Here is a 27487-nt window from a genome sequence, read left to right as displayed (position 1 = left end):
ACATTTCTTTTGTGTGCAGAAATGCAAGCACAGAGAGAAAAAAAGACAAAAAGAAAAAGAGGTCCATATTTTGCCTCCCCAGCTCCTGGTTATGTTTGTGAAATAAGATCCCTCCTCTCCCCGGAGCTTTACCTTTGTGATATAATCTTGTAGGCATCGGGGAGGTAGCAGTTGACGTTCTCCATCTGGAACGGGTCAGCGTCACAGATCTTGTCATCGGTCCGCCCGTAGTTGGCCGTCTCGATCATAATGACATCACTCCCCGGGCAGCGGAGATCAATTGCATATCCTTCACACGAGAGCTCCCTCCTGACCAGCCCGAAAGGCAACGCCGCACGGCTGAACCCTGACAGAGAGAAGACAGAGGAGAAACTTTAGACAAATAATAAAATTAATGAGAGAAAAGGATCACTGCTTCAATACAATAAGACCACACATCATGCGGTAAAAATCCACTGGCGCTAAAATAAATAGGCAACAGCAGTCCAATGTTTACCACAGTTTTAAACAGACGGGCCATTACACGCGATACAGGAATGGAGGGAAGACGAAACAATTCATCTCTCCATCTCTCTGTGGTCTTGGATGTTGGCTAAGACATCAAATCGAAGTCATTGGAGACCAATGCTAACCTCATAAATTCTTGAGCAAACACAAAGGCTACAGAGCATCAGGAAAGGCCTCCACCTAGAGAACATCCAGCACAGAGCCAAACCTATCTGGAGTGCGAATAGTTTGTTTTACAGTCGTACAAGCCCCATCATTTGTTTCTTTTGCTTTACTTGCTCTGTAAAGGAAGATAGAGGGGGAAAAAAAGCTAGAATCCCGGCAGAATGGAGTGTAATATAATCCATTTTACAGTGTCGGCGATCGAAGAGTCTGGAGTCCACACAGGAGGAAAAATCTATACATGGAACACAGCAGATGGGAGCGCAGCCAAATAGCTCTACTTTGGGGGAAAATTAACCATTTCACTCAAATCCGCCGCCCGCCCCCCCTTCAGCAAATTACAATGAAATAGGTCATTCCTCAGTATTTGCTTTTTTCTAAGTAATAAAATGTCATGTCACAAGTAGGGTGGAACTACAAATATGCAGATTTGCAAAGAGAGAAAAAAGCAATAAAAAAATAAGGGAAGAAAGAAAAATCGCTTATATATGAGGTTAAAATTAAGTTAAAAAAAGAAATACAACTGTCTGCAATTCAGAGAAAACAATTAGGTAAAATCTGAGGGGAACATGCAAATGTATTCCATTTAAGAAGTGCAAGCGGAGCCCTGCATGAACTGTCAATAATCTCTGTTGTAGCAATAGTGGGTCCCTGAGGGGGCAGCTACCATTTGTATTTTCTGCACTGCTCTCTCCTAATTAGCCCTCCTTTCAGCCAGTTACCTTTTCCATGCTCCGATTGGCTCCCGAGTATTGTCATGTACTAACACTTACCACCCCGGGTTCACTTTGCCCCCTCACTCTAATTATCCTCACACTTTTGACAGTCAGGGCCTGACGCAATTAGCATTGTTTGAACTGCTCAAAGTTGAAGTGATTCCGGCTTGAAATTCCTACCCTGAAACCCCCGACCCACATGTCTGCTAGTCATGTCAGCCTGCTGTGCCTGGCTCGGTTATAATGATATTGTATGTCAGTCTGCACGTCACACCAGCAAACAGAAAAAGAAACGCAGACATCTGTGAAACATCCACTGCTGAGATTATAATGTTGAAGTCATTGCATATTAGGAGAAACTTCTGCACACACTCATAGTAGTAGCACTATAACAAAATATGAAACTAATGATATAAATTCGCTGGCATTCGGCCACAAGACATTTCATTATAATACCATGATCTATCTAATGGCCAGTAGATTCTGCTTAGCTGGACTGTTTATCACCTCGTTAGGAGACGTCAGTGTAGCCGGACCATAAGTGGAGGGCTGTGGGGTCACTCCATCTATTCCAATAACCACTACAATTACCCAAACCTTTCAGAAAACCTGTCCAGAATGGTGAATGATAAAACACAGAGTGGAGTCGCCGGCTTTACTGCAAAGACTAATGATCGTCCCGCCTGCCATTCCTCATGGAAGGAGTGACGGGTTTATCACGGCAGCTACAGACAGCAGACAGGAAGAATGCATTTCATGGGGTTTTAAAAATTCTGAGCGGAGAGACCGTCTTTCGGCTAACACACCCTCACGGACACACATGCACAAACCATCTGCCTTCGTAAAACCTCCTTTCTCTGGCTGTCCGCTGGCAACTCTTCCCATCTATCAGACCACTATGGCATGATGGCATGCTGCTGTCAACAGTGGCCCTGCGATTGATTAGGCTTGTGCCCTGCCGGCCTCCTCCTCCCTCGCCTGTATGGATCTCTCTGGTCATAGGCTAACACTACATCAATTAGGGGGAGTATCGAGACTGTACTGGCGGCCTAAAGAACAAATTGCTTCTTCTCCAAACTGCAGATAGTCTCTGTCTCATTAATGACAGTCTTGTCAACTTGTAATTGGGCGAGTAATGACAAATCTGTCTGAAAAGTTAAAATACATATAAAGGAGAATTTTTCTCTCTTTATGAGGAAGGAGGGCTGAATTCAAGGGAATGTATTTTTGGTCGACTTAACTTGATGTTGCTTAAGATCTAAGGATTTGAGCACAGCTAAGAAGGAAAAACCTTGCGACAACAAAAGGTTTTCTGGATGTAGGTATTCTTCGCTGTTGATTTTCTGGGTTTTTAAACAAGTTTTGCGAGATTTTGGAAAGAGGGGAGGATTGTTTTGTGTGCACAAATGTCAATGTCTTAGGGAGGCATGAAAAGCTTTTCATCTCACGTTCTGTGCTTTGTTTGACTGCTCAACTTTGCAGAACTGGAAGACTGCGACAGAAGGGCATCAGCTGCAGGGAAAACGGCGTCAAGAAAACTGCAGGAAAAAATCCATAACACGATCCCTGCGTGTGTGTTTTAGAAGAAGAAAGCCAGTGGGCTGCTCTCTCTGTATCTGTACCTCAGATTAAGGTTAAATTACTCAATCAGTGAGGGAACTGAATAATGCCTTATATAGAACATTTAGTCAAATTACCATGGTAACCACTTTGACTTAGCTATAATTGGCTGTGATCCCTATTCCTGGCCTTGTTGACATGAAGCCTTATCATGCATTCTGGTCAGCGAGTGACTGTGAGGAAAGTAGCTTTTCAGATTCCTCCCCCTGACCTGCCTGCTAAGCCATCTATTGAGCTCTAGAGAGCAAAGCATGGGCCGGGAACGCTTCTCAATATGTTGCATTCTGGGAGTTTTTCTTCTTCTCCAGTTGACAGCCTATAATTCACTGGCGACAATCCCCTACCACATAATACATATTTTGTTTTCTATCAACACCCTTGAAATTGGAAGTGGCACTGTGGCTCAGATGGGTGCATCTGAAACCATCCGCAGAGTTACACTCGGCGGCTTTTAAAACCCTGGAGATGAAACGAAAAGATAATGGAGGTTTGGTGTCGAGATAATGCCATTTGGCGACTACGAGTGACAGACCATAAACACACATGTTGAGGTTCATCTTTTGCTGTTCTGTGTGTTGTGTTAGCTCTCAAGAGCGCAGTCGTAACCAACCTTTAACCCTACAAAGTCCATTGTGTCAAGACATCAGACGGTGGGAGAAAGAACTGGAGGAATGTTTGATCAGTCAAAAAAAAAACAAAAAAAAAACTGGGCCATTTTTGGAGGGTAGACAGAGTGGCGAGGGCTGGCACAGACAGAGAGCAAAGGCGTTGGTTGACGCTTGTCATCCTCCATTAAGGTTCCTTTGATTGGCCTTTGTGGTCCTGGAAACGGCAAACAGCTGCATGCAAATGGCCCTGTTTCCCCAAGGCTGGCCCCCATTGTTCTGGGCTTGGGTTTGACAGGGACGCTTTCTCTGCAGCATAAAGGAGGGTGTAGCCTTTAGTCAAATAAGAGTGCCCCCACCGTGGTCACAGCAGGAGTACTTCAAGATTGTTTGTCTTTTTAAGTTGTTTTATTCCTGATATTACTGGTAGCCAACATCTTTAGAAGAAAGAGTAGATCTTAGAGTCAAGCTTTTCCACCAACAGCGGGGGATGCCTCCATAATCCAATATCCGGAGTGACGGAGTGGTCATACAGCTTGTTTTGCTCTGGTGGAGTAAAGATTTTCAATGGGAATTCATAATGTAATGAAAAACATATTTGAATTCTTAATATTAGGGAACAAAGCATCATGAACATTTTGCCTCTTTTTCTTCCAGCTCCTTTGTTCTTTACTGCAGTATTTATAATCTGTTCAGTGGAACATTTTGATTTCTGGCCAAGGAATAAAATTAATTCGGAAAAAATAAAATTCAAGAGACCACTGCAGTAAACCATTTATGTATTAAATAAAACAAAAGTACACTTCGATGTCCATGCACATGCCTCTAAACCGACAAACTAAATACTTGGACTGATTCAGCTTACGCTGCACAAAGACAGCACTCAGTATTTCCATTTCCACATCCCTAAATTTGTAAGGCATCCAGTGTTGCCGCCTAAAATGTGCAAGACAAGTTCACAAATGCAGTACATGACCGCCCATCAGAAGTGAGAGACACACAGGAGCAAGGTGGGAGATGAGAAAGGAGATTTGGGATTCGCAAAATAACACCTGCTTTTCAAATACAGACAACACCCCGACAACTCTTCACTATGCCACAACGGCTCATATTTAATTTCAACTGTCGAAATGCGGTGAAACACTGGAAATCTAGTTGGACATATGGCACCATTTCCCATGACACTTTAGTCCCCGCTCTAGTCCACCTTGCTGGGAATAGTTTCTAAAGACAGTGTCAGACAAGACCACAAACCCCGGGGCTACACCCGCCTTTCCCAGACAACTGCTATCAGACACTCTTGATTCCGATATAAGTATTCTAAAATAGAAACTGGCAATATAGGACTGAGTCCATTTGTGGTTAGACGAAGTGCTCTGAGTCATATCTGTTTTCTCTTTCTGGTGATACATGGATTCAGTGTTGCCACTTCATATTCCAAACCCACTGTTAGTATTCATGGCCATGGCCTTTTTCTCTAGCCTGCATCTCTTGAATGTTTTCTTGACTTAAAAAAACAACACACAGTCGGTGGGAGGAGAGAATTACATGCTACATGTTGACGCATGTCTCGTTGAAAGGGTTTAAGGGTAAGGATTTGTCAAATTGCTGAGGCTAAGCGTGACAGACCCTGCTGCTGCCTCTTAACTCCTCAGGTGGGTCCATTTAGAGACAGCTAGATCCTATCACTCTAGATACAAACGTGTAATGCTTTCTCTTTTAGGTGAGCAGCAAGAATATAAAAGGGAAAATCCAGTTTTCAACCTGGGTCTTATTCTTGTAATTGTGGCCCTTCTGACTACTAGGTTTTGCACAAACCACCTTCAATGTAAAGAATCGGGAGAGGCAACTCTGGCAAAGCAACTTCTATCAGGGCTAGCTGCACGAGCCTCCTAAAGCTTTCAGGCTTCGTCAGTTAGCTTAATTAGCGCAAAAGACTGAAAACAAGGGTGAAACAGCTAGCCTGGATCTGTCCAAAGGTAACAAAATATGCCTACCTGCACTTTAAAGTTCACCAATTAAAAAAGTATTAAAACAATATCTCTCAGAAGTGTAAAAACGTCACGTTGTGGTTTTATAGAGCGTTCACCGCGAGGTTGCTAGGCAACCGGAGCAGACTCCACAAAGGGTCTGGCCGAAAAATAATTTGAAATTAATTATGTGGAATTCAAATGTATCTGGGGTATCTGTTTTGCCAGAGTCATGTTTGCCATATCTCTACAAAGGAGGTAGCCAGTGCAAAGTTACCATGACCCAACAGTCAAAATATCCACAAGTATGAGAATAAGAACCAGGTTGAAAAATACCAGAATTTTCCTTTAAACGTGCAAACCTCTTTATAAAGTATCTAACAACCCAACAATGTACACAAAATATTTGACATGCACAGAACGATCTATTTTGAAGTTGCAGTAACCCAAGTCTGGAATTACACAACACACAGAAAATGTTTAAGTTTTGTCACAACTGATGCACAGTCGACACGGTGGATTATTTTGGTTCAGCAGAACAGCCGGCTCAGCTGCAGAAGACTGCAGATGAAGAACTTCCCCCAAGGGAGTGAGCACTAAAGAAAAAAAAAGCTGGAAAGTGGAGGCTATAATGACTGTGTCTTAATTTGCCCGCAAGAATCAAGGTTTTCTCCTCTGTGGATTGGTTGGATGATCCTTGACCCTGTGGGCGCACATCAAAGACAGCCAGCAAGGAGAGAGGAGAGCATCATTACATTACTAATACATACAATCCTCTAAATGCAAAGAGGGTCAGAGCTTAATATAAATCACACTGACAAAAATAATTCAGTTGCAGAGACATTACCAGATGTAATGCCTTCTTTTGTTCGGTCCATGGACACATCACTCGGATTAAAGCAAAGTATAATTCGACACCTTGTATAGTCCACCGAGAAAACAACCCTTTCATTAAGATACAAATAACTGTCACAGAGGCTAAACATTTGAAAGGGGAAAAAAATGTTCGACTTGGAAGATGAAAAAACCTATATGATCCCGGGAGAGTGCCATTTTGACAGAATTAGTTCATTGCTTGTTCAATATCTAACATATTGTTGCATATCTTTTTGCAGGGGAGTTGATGAAACACGCAGAAAGAGGTGAGTTAAAGAAACCCTCCCAAGTGCAGCAGAGGTATTGTTTCACAGGTTTGATCTACCCTGAGTGATGCTTAACTCCCCTCAAAGCCCATATTTTACCCCTGCACTTAAACCCCAGCTGGATTTTCCGCTCAAGAAAACGTCTCAGAATAAGTCAGGTGCCTCCCTCAGGATGGGGATGTAGAGGGGAAAGAGGAGGATGTGGGTTTGTCATCACATGCTTGTGTCTCTGTTCTTGTTTGCTGGGGCAGAGTCTCTCACCCTCCTAATCAACCCCCCCCCACGAAACTCCTCCACCCAGCCGTGGCTGTACAGAGCCGAGCCCAGGAGGCTTACTCAGTACGTCACATAGACAAGGTGTCAGGAGAAGCTGCAACTGGAACACGGATTACATGAATAATGAGCCAGGGACTACAAGGATGACTAGAAACAGAGACCAGATCAGGGCCTTGAGACGATAATGAACAGACAATTCTGATAAGAGACACAGGCTTCGTCTTCATTCAGAGTCAGAGCCTGCAGTAGCTTTTAGCGTGGCAGTGCTATCACTTTCATTCAGCACAAGTCCATTTTGGTACTTTCGTGTCTCTAAACAAACCCACTTGTGCTAAAGTGGACGGAGTGGTGTAGTTGAGGTTGTGTTTATATGCAGATGAGGTGGCGCAGAGCAATTTCGGTACTCGTTTTGGCATGAAATTGTGTTTCTGTGTTTTATCCCAACACAGGACATTTTTGTGGCTTTAGTTGGTGCACACAAATAAAATAAAAAAAACCCTTTCATGTATGTTTTGCCTCTTTCATTTTGACACATGTTCTTTATCTAGTGCACATTAAAATTATTTTTTTTTATGCAATTAAGGCAGAATCTGCTGACTTAGATTAATAGATGATTCTTATCAGGAATGTCCTCGGGACTCTTCCCGAGCTCCCGCTAACAATGTTTATCCTGCTATAGCCCCTTTTCCAGATTGCATACGCTGCACCAGGACTGGTCAACAAAATATAAAATATAATAATAATATAAATAATAATAGTCTGTCAGACTGATTTGCGCTGGCACTCCATGTTTCAGGAAAATAAGAGTTGATATATGAATACAGGGGAGAGTCTCACACACTCTGACAGCTGCAATCTGCAAGGAGAGCGTCCCGTGACAATGGTAGCCGAGCTAGCATTACCACTAACAAGCTAATCTGCTAGCATGTTTACTGCCAGCTGACTACTGTTGGCTGTGCGAGCTATTACACTGTTAGATAATAGACCACACTGGCTGTGGTTTTTGTTTTATGAGTTTTTATAAACACATTTTAGTAGGAGCAGATTCAAAAATCATTTATTTTGAAGGGATCTTTAAATGTGTTTTGAGGAGTTGGCTTGCTAAAAAGAAAGTCTCATGTTTGTTAATATTGTAATCCTCATACATTTGAATTTTTTTTAATTGTTCAAAACACAATTTGTCAAAACTAAACAGAGGTGACAGAATTAAGAATTTAAAAAAGTTTTTCACTTTGTTGTGCAGATTTTTAAAAATGCACTTTCTACTTTCTTTTACAGTAGTAGCCACGCTAGCAAGGCTACCATAAAGACACTTTTGGCTGTCTCAATCGCGCACGTTACCCTTGCTTTGCAGGTCGTAGCGGTCCCTCTGGATTCTCCCATGCATACTACAGAAGCAGCTGTACATGCGGTGCAACAGGGGAAGCCTTTGTGGTCTTTTATACAGCTCCGTTTGGAGTCTCTTAAAGATTTATCAGGAAAGTCGGTAAAAAAAAAAAACCCATACAGGCACATTCCTTGGCAGTAACCCCCTGCTATCTCTGGAACACTGACCACTTTGATTGGCTCGAGCGTGATGACCTTGCCCCATTCCCCTTACAGCAGCATTCCGGTCAATGCGAGCAGAAAACAGGAGCGCTGATAAGAGATTCACAGATGGGGAGATCTTGATGACAGACAGTTTCCTGCCCCTCATCTTCGAGGCCATTGTGCCTCGCACACTCAATGGGGATATACGCTACAAGAGGGGGTCAATACCGATAGCGTAAGGCAAACAAAAACGTTCTTTGTGCTTCGCTGTTTCTCTGACTTTTTTCTTGCTGCGTACTTATTCAATTTCCTGCGCGGCAGGAGAGGGCTTCCTTATCTTAGACTGTTTATACCTGCAAATCGGCTGGTGGCCTTTTGTTTGCAGGTGACCCACCCTGAGGTGACATTTAATTCCTGGACAAAAAAACGTGTGGTCATGCTCTATGGCACTAGCCTCTCAGCCTGAGGAGATTACTAATACAGTGAACGCAACAGAGCTGCATTCATGGCCCGTAGTGAGAGCTAGCCGGCAGACACACAGAGAGAGATCCAACACACGTTATTACACCGATTCGAATCATATATGACCATAAGCCGTGCAAAAGTGAGTGAAATGAACAAGAAACGAACCAGATTCATCTTATATTTACACATCAGTCCCTTTTTTCTCCATCTCTGTCTGACAAACACATCAGAAAATCTGTGCACACACTAAAACACACACTTGATTTACACAAAGCACACAAAAGCACATTTACAGAATCCATCATAATTTCTTTTATTGATTGCCATCCTTTCCCCACTGTTGACGTAGTTTTAACGCCAGCGTTTACTGTGTAAATCATAACCAGCAGTAACAAAAACATGAGACCTGAGCTGTTATGACATTTCTGCTACGGAGCGAGGAGGACAGGTAGAGACAAATGCATCATTTTTTAACAATTTTCACACCAAGTACATATAATTGTAGCCTGGCTCTCTTTTTCTTTTTCTAAAAGCGAGGGGCTTTTTGTTCAAATGGCCTTTGTGTTCTTTTACACAAGTGATGTGTCTCCAAAATCAAGCTCTCTTTAACAAATGAATGCTTAAAATGTATGTGACTAAAAAACAGCTGGAGTGGTTGTGCTGAAAAAAGAAAATTTGCTGCCGCAGGTATTTAGTCAGAGCAACAATCTGCTTTGATTGCTTTAGCACAATGTCCCTTTGGTGTTAAATGTTATATGCCTGCTTTTGTTTTTGCATGTTTGTTTAGCTCTTGTGCTTTTTGTTCAGATTAAATTAGTTCTGACATGCCTCCAAGCTATTTAAAAGTATTGGGTGAACACTGAACCACACTACAACCCGACAGGTTCTTGTTGCCTCCATAAATACTTTTGTCTCTGTTCCAAACCTGATTTATATTGTTGGCAAACACCTCCCCACACACACAGAAAGGAAAAAACTCCACAGCTTTCTATAGTGCAGACTTGATTTTATTTGAAACCCTTCTGCTTCCTCTCAAGATTAAATGCATTACTTTGTTATGACAACTGTGAAGCAGTGACTTACACCGAGCAAATCCAAAAGTTTAGATTCTGAGGGAAACTACTTTGTGCTTGTAAGCCGGACTCATCTATTATTTGAATTAGACCGCCTGGAGAAAAAAACAAGTGTGGACAGCATTTAAGACAGGACAGAGTGCGGGAGGCATCTGGTCCAATGTTTATACAACTTGTTAGCATAAGGGGTGTGAATTGAGCGGCTCCGAGATACTGCGAGCGAGTGAGATTTAAAGCATGCTTAACAAATGAAATCAAACTGTCAGAAAACTATAGCTCCTAGCCCATTGAATGAAGTGTTTGATCATCAGCTGGCTATATAACAGCAACTTTTACAATCCCATCTAAACACACAATAAAGCACACGCTTCTCTCCTAAAGGGAAAAGAAGTTTGCTCTCGCATTCGCATATTGGATGGAAACATTTCTTGCTGCTTTTGCTTCACCAAAAGCGCACTCAGGAAATCGCTGTTGCAATAAATCCAGGATGACCCTATCAAGGGTGATATTGTATTTCATTTCCTCTGAGTGAAATACCGATCCTGGAGATTCATGTGACTCTGGCTCATTTCAATTTCATGTTCTCTTATGATTCAAAACGTTCCAGGTCTTCCTAGTTATTATTAAAACAGCATATTGTTACGCAATGCTATACAAAAATATATCTGGTGCTCCGCACAAAAACTGGAAAGCTGCATTCTGCTACATGCTGGGGCAAAAGTGCTGACAAAACTGTATTGGAAATTAAAAAAAACACAACAAACGCAATGATTTATCTGTCTCCATATGGCTCCCAATCTGCAAGAAAGTCCATTCAACCCAGATGATAAACCCCTGCCTTATTTTTTGAAATACTTCCAGTTGGGCAGAATTTCCACGCAAGACTGATATATCATTTTTTTTCCCTTCCTCTGTACTTGTTCTCACCACACAGATTGACCAGTCATCTGTGAATCTCCCATGGTTTAGCTGATAATTCATGATCGCCCTGTCATGGACCCGCAGCATTCAACATGAATTATAAAATGGCAAGCCAAGCATATCAATGGATGACAGGCTGGATGTGTATGGCCCGGGGCCAGAGAGGAGTTAGAGCACAATAGCTTCCCCATTCAGTCAACCCCAGGACTGGAAATACCAGTGTGGCACGAGGGAGGGTCTTCCATCAGCACAATGTATGGCACTGCTTGAGACAAATGTTGTGCTTCGACGTATTGTTAACCTTTACAACCTTTTGGGGAGAAACACAACCGAGGAGTATTTCACAATCCAAACACAGAAATGTACAGTGTGTTATTCAGAGCAGCTCAAACCAACAGAAAAGAGCAGGAAATCCTTGAATCTATTGCTCCTTTTTGTATTTTCCTTATACGTGATTCTTGAGTCGACTGACTTGATTATTGAAAAAACTGCATATTAACGTCTCTCATTCGCTCACTCTTATCAAGCTGGAACACTATACAACCTAAACAAACACTCTTTACTCTGATCCCCGTCTCTGCAGATATGCCACAGCTATCAAACATAAACCACTTAATCTTACATTTCCCTTTTGTGCAGTATTTAGATATGAAGGCAGAGGTGCCTGCTCTCCTTTTGGCATTTAAACACAACAGCCAACTAAAAGTGTTGACACTGAGTGCGCGACATAATCCCCCCTAAATCTGTCTTTCTTTACTCTAAAGACTCAGATAACAGCTCTCATTCACTCACAGCAGGTATGTGCCCGTGCACTTGCCCCACCTTTGTGGCTGCTCCCTTTGAATCTGGTCGTCTTCTTTCATATCCGTAGACTGGGCGGTCTGAAACATCTAAAACAAATCTGATACCTGCATGACCTAGTTTTCTCTAGCAGGAGCGTCATTTATAGATCTGTTATATAATGGCACAAGGCTGTGGAAGAACTGGAATACAAATTCGATCATAAATAGCATTTATGGAGAATCAGTGCAATGTTTTCTCTGCATCATTAAAAATATTAAAAAGATAAAGCTTTGACATTATTTAAAGTTATAATCTTTAAGATTTTATGCAATCAAACCCCATGTTTGATAGTATGGTCAGTATTTTATCTTACATTCTGTAATTATCTCTCTATATATTAGTTTTCATTGTTAGTGGTGGGGTCCGCCATTCCCTTGTTGGATTAAAATTGCCAAGAAATTCACAAGAAATCAAAGCATGAACGTAATCCACCGAATATGTCCTCCCTTAATACATTAAAAGGATTCAACTGGTGAAACACGAGGAGGCTTTTATTGTAAAGCAGTCACAGGAAACGCAATGTATTTGTCACAGAGGTTAGCGCCAACTGCGTTCATCAAAAATGTCTCTACAAAACAAGAAAACTGTCATTTTCTGCATTTTTTTGTCAGCGCATCATTTTTAAGTTTGCTGAGAGTAATGGAAGGAGAAGGAGCAGCCACAATGGTCCGCAGTAAAAGGCTGCACACCTGTAACTCCTCAGCAAGGTATCCAACTTTACTGTGCTCTGTCGTTGAAGGAAAAACTACTTGCGCCTTTTGCACCATGAAATCAGATGGAAAAAGGCCACTTATTGACTTTATTTAACTGTGTTTCTGTAGCTGCTCAAAGAGAGTTCGTTGCTGTCGCCAAATCAACCAGATCTGAAACCTTATCCATACTTTGACATATCATCATCTTTCGAGTTGATAGTTCTTTTTTAGCCCTGTTTTTGACACCAACTCCTGAGGAAATTATCTACCATAGATGCTAAATGCTCTACCACGTTCACCAGCTAGTTGCTGTTGCAGCCTAAAACAACGCTATGAGCGCGGTGGCAGTGAACCACAGTAAAGTTATGGGCGGACAGTTAAACAATCGCTTTAGTCGCAAAGTCGCTAAAGTTGCTATCTAGTTCCATAAAGCAGAAGGGAGCTGCAGATTCAAAAGATAATTCTCTGTAGGTTCATCACTACGAGCGATCCCTTTCACATTGTCACACTGTCATTTATAATATTGATTACAGCCGCATTAAGGATTACAACTTTAAATGAATGCCACTTTATAGAAAATGCTCAAGTAATCTATTCTCGACAATATGCATTTGCTGCAGTTTCCCTGGTAGCGGCTGATTCCATTTGATTTTGCACACATTGATGAGGTTTGTCAAAACAGAGGGCCGACCAGTGTTTATTCTTCCTTCTGGCCGGGGAAGTCAATAACAGGAGAGAGAGAAATCGCTTTCTTTTCAGCATTTCAAAGCGTGAGGAATGTTTTGGGTGAAGACGATAACCTGATTATAGACTCTCCTGGTGAGGAACAGGAGGCAATTATCAAGTGGAGTTTTTGTTGCAGGGACTCTGATGGAAACGTAGATCATAAGCGCTGCGATGCAGGCCCTCAGGGCTGGACAGGCTGAAGGTGAGTGGCATGTGGATAGAATCAGATATTGTTTTCAGAGAGAGCCACACACACACACACACACACACACACACACACACACACATTCCTTTATTGATGGATGGGCAAATATGCATTCTTAGACTTGAGAGCCCTCACATCAACTGAAACCCAAAACCTGGACTTTCTGCATACCAAAGCAGTATTCCTCTTTAAGAAATTCAACGGAGCTATTCAACTCAGTTTCAAAGCCAGGCCAAATCAGAGGGCAATTCTTCAAATGCCTCAGTAAGACTCTTCCATATTATCTAAAATTGCTAATCTACCAAAAAAAAAAGCCTCTCTGCTTGAAAGACTGATTGGATAGCCTGCTCCATAGCAATATGTCTTTGTTAACAAATTGTACACCACGGCCAGACCTAAAATATAACTGGAAGAGAAATCTACCATAGAACAAAACAAAAAGAGAGAGAAAAAAATTGAAAAGGAAGCCCCCAAAATAATGTGCTTCAACATCTATCTGTAATCAATGCTTGGCACACAAGCATGTGATTTTGGGTTACTTTATTTTCCCAGTACAATGGGACTGAAAGGGGAAAAAATTGTAATGATCATCATTAAGCAGACATACCAACATCAGTGGTTTTGATGGGCACGTAACAGACGGGAGTGTTTTGTGACAATACTTGTAATTACAGCCAAATGTATTCATCAAAAGTGAGGGAAGGAACCAAAAATGAGCCTTGGGATGTCATTGCAGACAATTAAAAACACTGACACATACTTTCCCAGTTCCCAGAGTATGGCGCTGAATCAAGCACCCTGCTTTTGATGGTTTCAGGTGTACTGGCTGCACAGAACGATCTGATTCAGACGCAAATAAAAAATGCCTCTATTCTCTGCGGCTCCAGTGCCTCAAAGCACACTCACACAATCTGTTATCAAGCTCATCGTGTGGAAAAGGTGCAGCTATGAACCTTAAGGGGGGCGGTCTCTGACACGCCGTTTGAGTGTTTTTCTGGAAGCGAAGAAGTGTATTGGTGAAAGTGTCCATGGGCTGCCAGGAATATTCAACGAGTTCAGTGCTTTCAAACTCCAAGGGTAAAGCCACTGAAGAGGAACTATTAGCACACACTGAACAATGTGTGCTAATAAATTCAACACATTCATAAGCTGAATAATAAGTGGTTTCTTGAAAGGTTGACCAGAATCACATTAACACTACTCTCAGCCACGTAACTTCATGGTAACTCACCTTGTGAACAGTGAAAGCAAAAGAGAAGGAGCAAGAGGCAGCGAAACACTGGACACCTCCACAGTGCAGAGGCCATTGTGTGCCGTATGCAAACGATCCAGGAGCCTGATGGCTAATAATAGTGGTTCAGTGTGTTGCAGTGGGAGAGCAGAAAGCTGGAGCGATGTCAACGATCAGTAGTTCTCGGAGAAGCATCACCAGTCATCTTCTCATCTGGAAGAAAAGGAGAAGAAACAGCATAAAAATGGAGGACATGGACGTTCAATCGTTGGCGTCATCACAGCTTTTGGGCGTGCCATTTGTGGCGTATCTGGAATGTACATTGCAATAAAAGAATCCATGTGTAAGTTGCTTTTGAAATGTAGTCAAACACAAATCTGAACTCCATGAAAACAAAATTCATGACTGTCTTTTGACTGAATAAACAAAAGAACCCCAAGTTTCACAGAAATATCAAAACTTTGTTCTCAAATGTTTATGAGGGCACAGACGTGAAAACAAAGCAGATAGCGTGCCTGGTGCTCGCCACTTAATTCAGCACTCTGCGGCGTGTTACAACTGAATGTTTACACTGCCTCATTCTTCCCTGTTCCACCTTCCCCATTTACTCCCAGATCCCCACGGGAGAGAGCTTGTCGCTCCGGCAACACGTTCACACAGGACGCCATTAGAGACACAGCTGCTTTGTGAGCTACATTTGTCTCCTTCCTTATCAAGGGGTGGCAAAAACAGTCCTTTGTCCGCAGAAGCAGCAAAAGGTTAGAGCCTGAGACAGACTAACACACCAGACAGATAAGCCGCTTACCAAAGTCAAACACCGAGGAGGGATGTGTTGTGTCATATGTGAAATGCCACACACACACACACAAACACACTCACGTATGCATGCCTGCACAAACGTATAGCCAAGGACATGCACACTCCTGCTGACGTGGACACACATGCAGAGATAGCATCCACACACCCACACGAGCACACACACACGCTGACATATTGTATCTTGTTTATTTCCATGTGGTTGCCATCCAGCATCTCCCTAATGCACACACACACACACACACACACATATCCACATCATAAACAGGGTCAGTCACTTGGTAGCGGTCGCTATGCAGTAGAGAGCGAATGTTTCCCGTTTCTGAATGCTGCTCCTCCAGAGCCACCCGTCAACCACCCTGATTATTTTATAATGAACCTAAATTTGAGCAGCAGAGCAGTCAGCTCTGATCGCTCTCCGGGCCTCGCTAATGCGCTCGGATATTTTTGGCAACACGAAAACCCACAAAACATGAGACGCTTTCACATTAGCATACTGAGTAATAATTTAAGTCACTATTGGATTCATTCTATACATGACCAATGCCTGGTCGGGGGAAAATAGCTGAAAAAAAAAAAGCCCACTGGATCTGCACCTAGCCTGACGCAGCCTGACAGTGTTTATTTTCCTTTGAGGTCACCCTGGCCGAGCAGTTGTGCAGCACAGTCTGAGCCAAGGAAACACACATACAGCTAACTTATAATTTATCAGTTAAACTTGGGTGGTTTTTATAGGAATTGTGGTTTTATTTGTCTTCCAGTTGTTTATCTGCCAGTGGCGCCCAACCAGATCAGATAAGACCGAAATGGAAGGTACAAGCTCTCCTGCACGGAAAGTCTCGCACCACAAGTCTACTGAGGCTGCCTATGCTCTCACGTCTTCTAACAAGACTGCCACCAGTTCAATGTTGGGCAGAACACCAAATCTCCAGAGACACACGTGACTTCTTCCTCAGCCATTTATCTTCTGCAAATATGAGGCCTGGGGCCACGGGGAAACCATAATGGTGGTTGACAGGAGGAGATTGGAAACTGTTGGGGGGACATCCCCCTGCCCTTCTGGCCTGCTGGGCCCGCTGAGCCACTCAGCCCCTCCAGACACCAGGGGGCGAGAGCCTGCCTGGCCTCACGGATGCAGACTTGCCCTCACCACCCCGGGGTTCTTTCTCCTGACCGGCCGTCGCCCCGCTGAGTAACAAACCTCCTTTCTCCCTTAAGCTGGTGGAGGACACAGCCATGCTCATCTTCCTAAAAACACTGTTTTGTTTGGTGGGATTTCTGCACTGAATCGGTCCGGACTTGAGATAAAAGGATTAGGCGATTAACATTAAGATGCTTTACACAAGTACTGACAGACGTATCATAATTTCACATCAGGGGACGGTGAGGGGGTGATGGTTATGGGGGGGGGGGCTAAGATGTTCTCAAGCAGAAAATGATTTTAAGAGGTAAGTGAGGCATCGTTAACCCCTCAGAGATTGTGATGAGGAATTATCTACACAACCCCCCTCCCGAAGCCTGGGAATTGAGGTTACTTGTTTCTCGGCCAGCGATTTTCTCATAATGATCATCATGTTCCACTGAGGCAGATACGTAAAAAAAAAAAAGAAGGTACACAGTTATGACTAACTGTCACCACCTACACTGAATCTAATGAGCTCAAACATATAATATACACCAGAAGACCACTGACTGAATAAAAGTTATTCATTTTCATCAGCACCTTGAGCTCCTCTTCCTAAAAAAAAAATACAAGTATATGTATTCCCTCAGGTTTTCTCACTCTGTTAACAGTATATCTTTCTGGGAACAAGACAAAAAAAATCCACCAATGAAATGAAAAATGATATGCAAACATTCACGACATCTGTTTTTCTTTTGTCTCCTATACATACACAGTGGAAACCCGAGGAGAGAAATCTATCATCAGTTAAGATAATGGAGAAAATCACAGTCCACGGCCAATTTTTCACATTGGCCTGATAGAAATAATAAGCAAGCATTTAAAAGAGGACGGCAAGCAATTAAAACATAATTAAAATAAATGGATAGAAGGAGACAGCCCACATGTCTTCACATGAAATACAAGGCTCTGTGCAACAGCCGGCTGAATGAATGTGAGTCTCCTTTGACAAAGCTTGTGTCTGCCTCACTCAAGCTGGAGAGGCGTCCAATGAAAGAGAGAGTGAGAGAAGGGGGGAGTTTGGGAGTTTCTAAGCCGGGAGGGACTAAATGGATGGGAGAGGGAGAGCAGAGGAGGAGAAGAATGGAAGGGGGAGAAAGAAAGGGGCGGTAGGGTCACCGCGGAGGATTGACAGCCTGTGAGTGTGGCCTGACCTCCTGGGTTCGCCTCCAAGTTTTCTCCACAGGCTTAGAGAAGACAAAAATAAAGCCCAGGAATGTTAATTTATTTTCAATTGTCAACGCCGAGAAGAGAGAGATAAAGAGCGCATACATACATATCAAGTAAGACTGGAACAAAACTAATGCGCAAGTCCAAGTGTAAGCTGAAAACCTACAAGTGAAATAGAGATGTGGCTCTGTTGAGCTGGGTCTTGCCAACACAATGATTCGTCTTCCACTCTTTGAATAACTACTAATTTGGAGAACTTTCGGCCCCGCCCCCATGCCCTACATTCAGGGAAAAAAAAAAAAAAAGGCACACATTTGAGAGGGGAATTTCAAACATCAGAAAATGGTTGATGGGGTAGAAGTGGGAGACGGGAACTACAGGAACTAAGAAAACACAGCCTCCAGACACTTTTTTTTCTGTCCTCGGTGCACCCTGATGTTCCCAAGGAACTCTTTTGTCATGACAGTCCTGTCAGGGCTGCGCTTTCAACCCCTGCAGGGACATGATGTCATTTCCTTGGCTCCACCAGCGATGTAGAGAACTTGCCATCAACTGCCAGAAACAGAGATGGGCCGACACCGAGCTCATTCTGCAGGGAGTGTTTTCTCAACACAGAGCTGATGAGATATACTATTCAGATAAACAGGTTGTAAACTGTGGTTTACAGGACTGCATACACTAAGACAATAAAGATTTCTCAAATGTCTCGACTAAATGTGAAATGATTTGTTGACTAATTCGTCAGAAAGTTCAGTCATTTTCTAAGCAAAATGTAAAAAATCCACTGGTTATAGCTTCTCAAGTGTGAATATTTGCTGGTTTGATAGTAAACTGATAGTAAACTGAATATTTGGGGGTTTTGGACTGTTGGTTGGACGTTGAACATATACATTTGAACATCTTATAGACCAATTGATTAACTTGAGCCTTGAGACGGTGTAAGAGCAGTTTTAACTTTTAAGAGCAACACAATATCCTAACCCTTTTTATACTTTTTGAAGAAATATTTCACAGTAACACAAAAAAAAGTGACAGAAAATGATGTTGCTGTGCTCCATTTTGTGTTGGTTGCATGGTTTGCTGTAGGGCTGCAACTAATGATTATTCTCATCATCAATTAATCTACCGATTATTTTCTTAATTAATTGTTTGGTCTAAAATATGTAAGAAAAAGGTGAAAAATGTCTATAACCGTTTCCAAGGTGAAGTCTTCAAAGTCTTCTGTCCGACCAACAGCCCAAAACCCAAAGATGTTGTTTATTATTAAAAATATTAAAAATATTCACATATGGAACCCGGAGTGAAGGCTGTAACCACTGAATGTTCGACATTTTTGCTTTCAAAAAATGACAGGAATGATTGATAATATATAATTCATTTTCTACTGACTGACTAATCGATTAATCGACTAATCATCTCAGCTCTAGTTTGCTTGAATGCTCCTGGGAATGTGGGCTCTCACTCTCATTTTTAGGAAAAAGTAGCTTCGAATCAGTTCCTCTGAGACAGTGTGTGCTACTTATTCCATCATAATCACAGCTTGGTTCAGTGCCTATAAATAATTTATATGTCAACAGGTGTTTTTATGATGGTTAATTGATCACAGAACATCTTACGTCTTCTGTTTAGGTCTGGGTTCCTGTTACATTTATATATGCAAAACTCTAATTCAAGGCACTTAAACTGCAGCTTTTATGTTTTTTTTGGGGGGGGGGGGGGCAAATGGCTCTGCATTAAAAGGAGACATCTGAAAGAAAAACATGCTTTTAAGTTGAAATGTTCTTCAGCGCAGTTCAAAAAGCCCCAATGGAAAACCACTGAAAGGTGCAATGCTTCACTATTTTATTGAGAGAGCACAACAGTTGGTGTGTTCAGCGGCTCTTGGCCAAATGATTGAGGCAGTAGATAAGATAGAGTGCCAGCGGGCAGATGGACATGGTGAAACAGAGAGGGGTGAGCGAAGAAGCTTAGTAAAGTGAAGAGAACAAAGAAGAGCCAGACTGAACAACCAGGTTAGTGTCGAGCAAAATGAAGAGAGGGCGGTGTGTAGTCTTCGAACGGGGAGCTGTGCAGGGGGGGCCAGATGCTTGGAAAAAAAGGGTAAAAATGGATGTTTACGTCAAGGTTCACACTTAAAATCACCTGTTAACGGAATAATGAAAAAATGCCTGAAAAACTCACTACTATTATTATCTCTGTGTATTTCATCCATCAACAGCAATATTGACTTCAGGGCTGCAGCTTACTATTATTTTCATTATCGCAAGAATACAGATGTGGTTAGGGAAGTGACAGAAAATGATGTTGCATCGCTCCATTTTGATGATTATTTTCATTATCATTTAATCTACTGATTATTTCGTCTAAATAACGTAAGAACATTGTGAAAAATGTCTATAACAGGTTCCCCGAGTCCACAGTCTTTAAATCGGCCAACCGCCCAAAACCCAAAAATATTCACTTTAGTGTCATTATAGACTAATAAAACCAGAAAATATTCACATTTGAGAAACTGGAACTAGTGAATTTTTACTATTTTTGCTTTAAAAATTACTTAAATTATTATCAAAATAGTTGAGTTCTTTCTTTTTTATTATTATTTTTTTTTGTTTTGTTCGACTACTCGATTATTCGACTTTTGTTTCAGCTCTGACTGACATTATTACAAACTGTGTAAATATTACTTACTATATTAATCTCGACATACATAAACCAATTGCTTGCTGCAGAAAAGCTGATTTTTAGATTCTCCCCCTGAACGTTTTGTTGAGGTTACTCAGGCTTATTCAGACGAATATGTATTCTGAACTAGAAATGTAAAAATGTGTGAGAAAAAAAAAGACTAAATTGTCTGCTTCATTTTGTAATAGCTGGCTACAGGTTACTCTGAGCTCAATAGCCATTCCTGCTCCGCACTGAAATGAAAAGGCTGACCTCCGAGCAGTTGGTTAAGCAGTAGGGTCAGCTGAGAAGAGCAGAGAGCAGCTTGACACTGGCATGGAAAAAAAGAGAGGTTTCTCCTTTCAATCAGTCTCTTCATAAATGCACTGACAGGCTCACTTCTCGCCTCCTCCACACATAATTCTAGCACTCCCCTGCATGCTTTCTTTATCCACACCAACACACCCACACACACTGCTCACCTCCAGCTCGCTCCACTATTAAAACACATTTTTACAAGGGGAAACCATGATTGGCCTGGCAACGTCACCCCCACCTAAACTCACAGCACGAGCAACACACACACACACACACACAACAAATTCATTCAACACATTTCCGAGAGGTGATGTGTTGATGTTCACACCTTCTGGAGGGAAAATGCATTGACACAATGTTAAATCTGCACACACTATAGCTCCATTCGGACTGCATTAGTTGTCAGCGAACTGTATGTAAAGTAACTGCTAATGCATAACATCTGCAGTGTTAATGAACAACATGCAGGCGAGGAGAGATCTGCGTAATCAGTCTCCAGTGCTGCAGGACTCCATTCATGTGCTGCCATCGCACCACCAAAAAATGTATCATAATAACCAAACATCATTTCCGCATCTGACAGCAACTTGTTTAAACAAAGAGGAGGAGAACTGTTGCATCTGGACCGGAGTGATCTCAGTCTGGGGTAAAAGCCAGAGGAGCGTGCAGAGTCCTTCTCTCCCCCAAAGGAAGTGACACAATATTTGCAAACTATCTCGGGGTTGTCATTTTGGACTAGCTGAGGTTTTATCAGAGGTTATTTCTGCCGGCGCGGGAGGTCCCAGATTTGGCCGGCCGCTAAAAAATCCGCACAAGTTACTGACATGGCAAGATTCAGATGGGGCTAAAAATGTACAGACATGCTCCATTTTCGATTACAACCCCCCCCCCATAAAATCTAATCCCATCCAAATGGGGCTTATGACAAAGTGGTACAATGACAAAGTGACACGTTTGTTGCCAAAAGCGAAGAGCAGTTAGTTTTTACTAAGAAATATATGCAAATTGAGCAAACACCATTAATCCTTGAGGGGAGCAAGTAGTCGGTGAAAAACAATTTTTGCATGTGAGGGTGTAGATTTGGTTTCAGGAGTGGGAGGGGGGAGGGACACATGAAGGTGCTGTTTCCTGTATTTATACATTTACATCAATCTAGCAAATAACACATTATTACGAAATTGGTTATTGAACTTTTACAATTAATGGTATTCTTTAAAAAATTATACATGCTATGTAAATTGCGGCATTATTAATAAACTAACAGCACTGAAAATCGTTTAGTTTCGGTTGATAGAGACCCCATACTAGAGCTGAAACGATAAGCTGTTTGACAGAAAATTTACTATTTTCATAATCTATTAACTATTTAGGTTTTTTTCATATAAAAATGCCCAAAAAGTGCTGATTACAACTTTCTAAATTGAGGATTTGCTGCTTTTTTCTTGTCTTACATTCTAGTGAACTGAATATCTTTGGGTTGTGGACTGTTGGCCATTTGAGGACGTCACCATGGGCTCAAGGAAATTGTGATTATTATTTGACGTTTTATAGGCCGAGTGATTATCGATTAATCAATAAAATAGTCTGCAGATTAATCAAAAATGAAAATAATCGTTAGTTGCAGCCCCACCACTTTAACATGACAGATAAGACGGATAGATATTTTATTTGCACCTTTACTAAGTACTTCTGTCTGTCTTTCTGTCTCATCTTAAACTGATTTTCAATCCTAGAATCTATTTTGAGAATATTGTAGATTTATTATTAGTTCTGGAACATTTTAAAGCCTTGAGTAGTACCTGACCTACAGGTACATCATCCACTAATCAGAGAGTAAGAAGGACGCCTGCATGAAGCCTGAGAGGTGAAAAAGTCACAAAGCCTCTCTTATCTCATCTTGGCAGGTGGACAGCCAGAGTCAGACTCTTTAGAGAGATTTTAGTGCATAAATCGAACTGAAACTATAAAAGTGGGTCTTACAAAAGACTGAATTTTGCAAAGTATTGGAAATGATGCCCTGGAGTTTACGCCTACATTGTCATCAAGAAAAGTCTCACTGGCTCATTTCATTCAGTCGTTACAGAACAAAGTTGTTCCCACTCAAGTTAGCTTTGGATAAAACTCAAGTAACACCTACTACAAGGAACTCAGATGTGCCAGTAAAAGCATCTTCACTCCCTCCTTGTATTCCAGCCACACAGCTGTCAGTATCATATAGTGAGACATTAACTGTTTACCAGACATTTTACATCCCTCAAACAAGCTGATGTGTCTCTCCTGGCATCCTGATTTACACATCATGCTTTTAGAAGCTATTTAAAGTTATATGGCTTCTTCTTTCAGCTGGAAACAATTTAATGCAGCGACTGTTTTGCCACAACGACAACTTCATGGCTCGCTAGACACACGCTGATCCATCCATCCATCCATCCTCCTGGTTTCATCGTCCTCCTGCAGTGGATTCATTTTACAGTTGAAAGTTTTGTCCAACTTAAAGCACGTTCTCGTCTGCTTTGCATTACCTATGCACGGTCAGCACATGGGCTGCATTCTAACTGTGAGGCGGTTTGTGTGGTCTCTATTCATTCAGTGTCTTTAGTGACTGACATGCATTCATTTGCCTTAATTCGGGGCTGTAATGTGCACTCAGAGGCACAGTGACAATACAGAAGTTTTGCTCGGGTGTTACGCTTGTACACGAGACCATCAACAATTTGTTGTTATTTGTGTGAAGTTGTAAAACACACACGACACAGTCACAAAGGCTCAAATCATTTTAAACTAGGACTGAAATCAATATCACAAATATATTTCCGATATGAAAATACATTCACAATTCAAGAATAACACACCATCCATTTAAGCTACCGACTAAACTTGTGTATATCCTGACATGATGAGTGCGAAATAATTCAAAACGATATGAAAAATACTCTAGACTTCAATCAGTTCATCGATGAACCGATCTGTCGATTGACAGAACATTGATAGGCAACTATTTTGATTATTGATTCATCTTTTTAAAGCAAAATGCCAAACGTCTCCCTTGTCTTTCTCTGTATATCATTGTCAACTGATTATTTTTGGGTTTCGGACTGTTGGTCGGACAAAACAAACTTGGATTCTGTTTTTGTAACATTTTTTAGACCAAATGATTAAACAGTTAATCGAGAAAATAGCGGAAGATTCACTAATAAATAATCGTTCACTGCAGCCCTAAAATGATCAAATTTCTGTTAACGTCAATTAACTGCGTTACAATATTATGTTATATTATATATTACATTAGGCAAAACTCATCTGTAAAGCAATACATCCAATACTCCTTGTGTTAGTTTTAAATTAGAACTTGATTGGAATCGTTAATTTGGACAAAACAATATTGTTAAAACGGTATCACAATATCCCACAACAGAATTCACTAAAGTTCATTTACAGTATGATAATATTGATTATTATTATTAAGACCTACTTTCCACACAGCACATGACAAACGCATATGAAATAGTAAATCAAAAGGTTAATTACGCCAAATACCTTTAAAGGAAAAAACCTAAAGATCAATGTGGAAGAGCTACAGTGAGTGAAAACCTATTAATATACAAATATCAAGATCCTAACAAGAGGTAGGTCGGACTACAAGTCCTTTAAGTCCTGAAGTGTGTCATTGTCTTTAAAGAGTAAAGTCTCTGCTTGTGTGAGAGCTGAACCAGGAGGTGGGAATTGACTCCACACTCTGCTCTGCAGGATTTCTCTAGATGTTAAATGATGTTTAGATCTGGTGACGGGGGGAAACCATACCAGGAATTTGATTTAATTCATGAAACCACTGCGAAACATGGTGCAGCTACAGTAGTTCTGTAAAATTGCCTCATATACCTTGGCCATTACACAACAGTGCGGAGTAATCGTCGGTCCTAATGAGTCCCACGAGATGGCTGCCAATGCTATTATAGACCCTCCATGTTTTAACAGTTGACAGCAGACATCTCATGGCTGCTTTCTGCAGGAAAAAGTGCAAGAAATGTTTATCATCTTATTTTTTCAGTTTTTATTTCTTATACCAGCTGACCTACAGCATGTTTGTGGCTTGGCCTTGGGCGAATATGTGTTTTCTAAAGGGCAGCATCATCATCAATACCTACCTAAAAGGCAATTACATTTAGCTGAAGTGTTAGATAAATATATGATGATTCTGAGGTTTTATTGTGTTTACCAGCTATCCTAGTAGGTGACTACAGTGTATCCACACTCGAAATGTGTCTGTAGCACCTATAAGTTGGCCTTGAAAGCGTCCTCAGATTCATACTTTTCTTTCATTGTTTCATTTTTCATTTGTGATTTAGAGCAGCATTAATACATTTATACATACCGAAGCCGTAAACAAAACATTTACATATTATCACCTTATAAAGTTATAGCGAACATGTTAGCACACCCAGCAGACATTTGAATTTTAGCTCTATTTTTGGTCTCTACCAGCTCCTGAGGGAAATATCTGGCTCTTTAGCTGCTAAACGCTATGTTCATCAGCTAGTTTCTAAATGTGTCCGTCTGCCGTTTGGTGCTGAGCAGGTAGTCAACAGTGAATTATTTTTTATACGTTTTTTACTGAAAATATCCAAAATGCGAAGAGAACAGTGAGAGTGAATCAAAACAGTAGATTTGTGGGCCGTAGAACCAAAACGAGCTGAAAGACACTAAAACGCTACGTCACTACGTAGACCTCTTTCACATTACATGTAGTCATTTGATCCATTGTTAAAGTAAAAATGTTGCAGCTTCAATAATGTTTGCCAAGTTAACTAATTCATTTAGTCAGTTTTTAAGAATAACAATACCCAGCACCATGTGGCCAGAATTTTTGTATACGGTTTCCAATTACACCTTAAATCATTTTTAGCTTTTGTGGCTGATGGACCTGCAATTCACGCAATCTCTGTTTGGAACTGATAGGTGCTTAATTTCAGTTTAAAAAGTTTCAAAGTAAATTTCAATAAAAGAAGAGTGAAAGAGAATGTAAGGTATGCTTGATGACATGTCAGCATGTGTGCTCTGATTTGGGAGTTGGGGAACATTAAAAGTATTTTATGAATGTTTGAGAGGAAGCAGGAAAATAACATTAAGTTCACAGATGAGCTCCATGTTCTGCTTCAAGTGTTTTGGGCTGTGATACTCATAAAAACACTGTCCAAGATCCTGGAGGGACCGGCTTGGGCACAGAACCTGATTATTTTGACTTTAAATTTTAATTCAATTTGTCAAAACGTTATTAAAAATGCTTTATAATCTTGAATGAAAACATGCTTGCACTGCCTTGTTGAAATCTAATAGCATTTATTGCGGGCAGATTATTCTGAATTACTGCTCTACTTAGGAAAATCCTTTTGTAGAGATACAGTATTTCAACAAGGCTTAAAATATCAAGCTAATATCTTTTAGCCATATTGCCCAGCTCTACCATTTGGCTGTATTGACTTGGAAATGAGCCATGGACTTAATATGCACACACGCGCTGTAGGCCTGGATGGGTTTTGTGCTTTTCTTCAATTCAAAGTGTTTTTTTTCTCAGTATTGGTTTCTATTAATTTGTCCACCCACTCTGTCTGTTCCTTTGGAAACCAAGACACAAGCATCAATCTGCAGCATTTCCAGTGGGAAATGGGAACCGGTCTGACTTGTTTTTCTTGTTTCTTTGTACATAATGACTTTCTTGTTCTCTTCCTGTCTTTGCCGTGACAGTCTCAGGGTTATTATTTAAGAATCACTACCACTGATTCAGCTGTAAACCACTTAATTTTCATTTCACAAAATGGACCACTGCAGGTTTACTGGTGGGCTTAAAATATCTCTTCCTTTAAAGCAGTTCGACTCATCCCTGCAGAAGACAAAAAAACCTGACGACATATGTAACCTGGGCTTTAACAACTGAGAATGGACAAAAATACAACATAATTACACAACATAACCTCTAAACAACTAGACAAGTTGGAATGCAACATTGGCCAGACTTCATGTCTTAAATGCACCCAATCTGTGAGATTTTGACAAAAAGACATAGTGTTGACAGGGTCAAATGTAACGATTTTTGACAGAAAAATGTCCACATCTCTAAATAAACGTTAAAATGGAACCTAAAATGAAGCTTAAAGGACAATACCGCTGAATTCAGCATGCAAAATTATACGCTTTTCAACGAGTTTGTTCTGCTCGCTCCTTTGTAATGCAAAGGGCCATACAAGTGCAGAGAGAATGAATTGGAACAATGATGAAAGTGCGTGCTATAAGAATCAGGACAGCTGTCAGGGTGTACGGGTGTACATTTAGCGGTTAAGGACTGATTTCACTGAAATGCAGTTATGTGTGTATGTTCAGACAAAAATTCTGTGTTTGCAGTATGTTTCACAGTCAAAGCAGCAGCTCAGACCCCCGTCTCACTTTTTAAAAAGCAGATAAGACTCTTGGCTGTGTGGTTTGTAAATGTTCAGAAATACTGTGTATGTTGCCTCAGACCAAGGATGTAACGATACAAAGACTTCATATAATAAAATTGTCCATTTTGAAGCTCTGAAAGAATTTGCCTTTGATTAAATAGTCGAATGAAACTACTTGAACTGTGACTGCTCTGCATCACCCGGTTAGTTAATAGCTGCTA

General features: G+C 41.2%; 1 protein-coding gene across 1 annotated transcript in view; it reads right to left on the bottom strand.

The window, feature by feature from the left end:
* The window catches only part of adgrl2b.1 (adhesion G protein-coupled receptor L2b, tandem duplicate 1), a 61685-nt gene extending 46925 nt beyond the window's left edge, over positions 1-14760 (bottom strand). The window contains exons 1-2 of the mRNA XM_070919321.1: positions 14685-14760; positions 133-346 (exon numbers count right to left, since the gene is read on the bottom strand). Coding sequence (XP_070775422.1) covers positions 133-346; positions 14685-14760 — 290 coding nt within the window. The remainder of the gene's footprint in view (positions 1-132; positions 347-14684) is intronic.
* Positions 14761-27487: the final 12727 nt, after the last annotated feature.

Source organism: Enoplosus armatus, chromosome 14, assembly GCF_043641665.1.
Source record: "Enoplosus armatus isolate fEnoArm2 chromosome 14, fEnoArm2.hap1, whole genome shotgun sequence".
Lineage (NCBI taxonomy): Eukaryota > Metazoa > Chordata > Actinopteri > Centrarchiformes > Enoplosidae > Enoplosus > Enoplosus armatus.
This window is presented reverse-complemented; position numbering and strand designations above follow the sequence as displayed.